This window comes from Vulpes vulpes, chromosome 16 (assembly GCF_048418805.1).
Source record: "Vulpes vulpes isolate BD-2025 chromosome 16, VulVul3, whole genome shotgun sequence".
Lineage (NCBI taxonomy): Eukaryota > Metazoa > Chordata > Mammalia > Carnivora > Canidae > Vulpes > Vulpes vulpes.
In genome coordinates, this window is record NC_132795.1 from 46,475,636 (window position 1) to 46,477,827 (window position 2,192).

General features: G+C 36.7%; 1 protein-coding gene across 1 annotated transcript; it reads right to left on the reverse strand.

Annotated features, from left to right (window-relative positions):
* Positions 1–921: 921 nt before the first annotated feature.
* LOC112912401 (olfactory receptor 6C1-like) lies at positions 922–1,860 on the reverse strand. Its single transcript, XM_025989105.2, has one exon. It carries the CDS (start codon positions 1,858–1,860, stop codon positions 922–924), a length of 939 nt encoding a protein of 312 aa, XP_025844890.2.
* Positions 1,861–2,192: the final 332 nt, after the last annotated feature.

The window sequence follows — 2,192 nt, forward strand, 5'->3', positions numbered from 1 at the left end:
AGATTTTGTATCATTTTCACAAAATGAGCTCTACATGTAAGCTGTTAGATCAAAATGACCAGAAAAAGTAAGAGAATGTTATAACTCTTAGCCATTATTATCCAAAAGAGCAGTTTAACATCAAGCATTTATTTAAATATACCACAGTAAATTTGTGGTCATATCTAGTACCTAGGAATATTTATTTCTTCAGGCTTTTTTAAAAGAACTGGTATGGAGTATGTGGTAATTATGGGGTTTCAAGAAGTAGGGACTACTTCAAGTTTTCCCTAAGTAAGTGTGTCTTCATAATTGTGTTTTAAGCTGAGAAATTATATGGCACAGTAAAATTTTAAATTGGGTACCTGAGGAATATTTTGAGACTTCTCAAAAAAAGTAATTATATTATTTTTTTTCGTTACACATTTTTTACACGGTTACTAAGTGTGCTCTTATATGGAGACGATAGTGTCTGTAATACTCCAGTAAGACTAAGTTATATTTATAGTCTTTGTATGGTAAATAAATAATAATGTTAAACATGACAATATTTTCTGAATTCCATGAAAGAGTGTTTCCTTGTGAAATTATAAAACAGTTTTAACTCATTGATCTTGTGGTGTTTTTGTCTTTCTTTGATTTTCTAAGCATTACTGTGAAAAAAGTGGAATTTAAAGATATTTAGAAGAGGGAAATGAGGCCAACCTCATAGTTATAGAGTGGAAAGACTAGTTTAAAGGAAGGGAAATGCAATGAAAAGGAATTGGAATTTAAAGGGAAAAAATATCTATGAATTCAAATATCCTCAGCAAACTGCTAGCAATAGAAATATAAGCAATGAAATGGAACTCTAGTGAGGCTACAGGGACATTGTTAGACTTAGAACTCTGTTTTTTGTTTACTTGTTCTTCATTATGCCTCTAATTTATGACAGCACTTTTTTCATTTGCTTGAGAAAAATACAATCTTCCTTGCCTTGTCCAGGAAGGCTCGCTTGACTTGCTGGTTCCTTAGGCTGTAAATAAAGGGGTTCAGCATGGGGGCTACCGAGGTGTTTAGCACAGCAACTCCCTTGCTCAGAGACACTCTGTCTTTTGCTGCTGGGTTAATATACATGAAAATGCAGCTGCCATAGGAGATAGAGATGACAATCATGTGGGAAGAACAGGTGGAAAAGGCCTTTGTCCTCTGACTAGTAGAAGGAATCCTCAAAATTGTTCTGAGGATATATATGTAGGACAGAATTATTATCACCAATGTGAACATTAACGTAAAAACAGCACAGGAAAAACCCACTATCTCTAAGAATCTAGTGTCTGAACAAGAAAGATGTAGTAAGGGGAAATAGTCACAGGTAAAATGGTCTATAACATTGGACTTACAATAATCAAGCTGTATGAATAGCATGAGTGATGGGAATATGATTAAGAATGAAGCCGACCAAGAAGCAAAGACAAGGAGTATGCAGACTCTTGGATTCATGATGGTCATGTAATGCAGAGGTTTGCAGATGGCAATATATCGGTCATAGGACATGGCAGCCAGCAGGTAAAATTCAGTGACTCCCAACAGAATGAAAAAAAATAACTGAGCCATACAATCATTAAAGGAAACAGTTTTATCTCCTGTAATCAGGGTGCCCAGGAACTTGGGTATGCTCACAGTTGTGAATGAAATCTCGAGTAAGGAGAAGTTTCTGAGGAAGAAATACATGGGGGTCTGGAGGTGGGAATCCAGCAGGGTGAGGGTGATAATGGTCAGGTTCCCAGTGATGCTGAGAATGTAGGTGATGAGCAGAAAGACAAAGATCACCTCCTGAAGCTGTGGATCATCTGACAATCCCAGGAGGATAAAGTCTGTTAGTTCTGTGTGGTTTCTCATTTTTCAGTTGCTTATTTGTGGTTCTCCTGCCAGACTTCTAGAAGAAAACACAAGGAATAAACTCGAAGAGTTAATTAACAAAGGTCTAAGTGTAGAGCCAGAATCTGGCTGAATTGGTGTGTCATTTTATGTAGAGGGAAAATTTTATGAATCTTCAATGGATTTTTCCCAGCCCATCATACATCTGTGCTGAAATCCCCTGGGAACTACTCCACTACATTGTGTATGTGTGCAAGTGACAGCAGATTGTGATCTTTAAAGGCATTGCAACACAGTCCTGTGCCTGGAAGTCATAGGAGGCTTAAAAGAAACACTTTTCTTTTCTTTTTTTT

Excerpts from the sequence above, each read along its gene's own strand:
- LOC112912401 (XM_025989105.2), bottom strand. The coding sequence starts at position 1,860 with ATGAGAAACCACACAGAACTAACAGACTTTATCCTCCTGGGATTGTCA.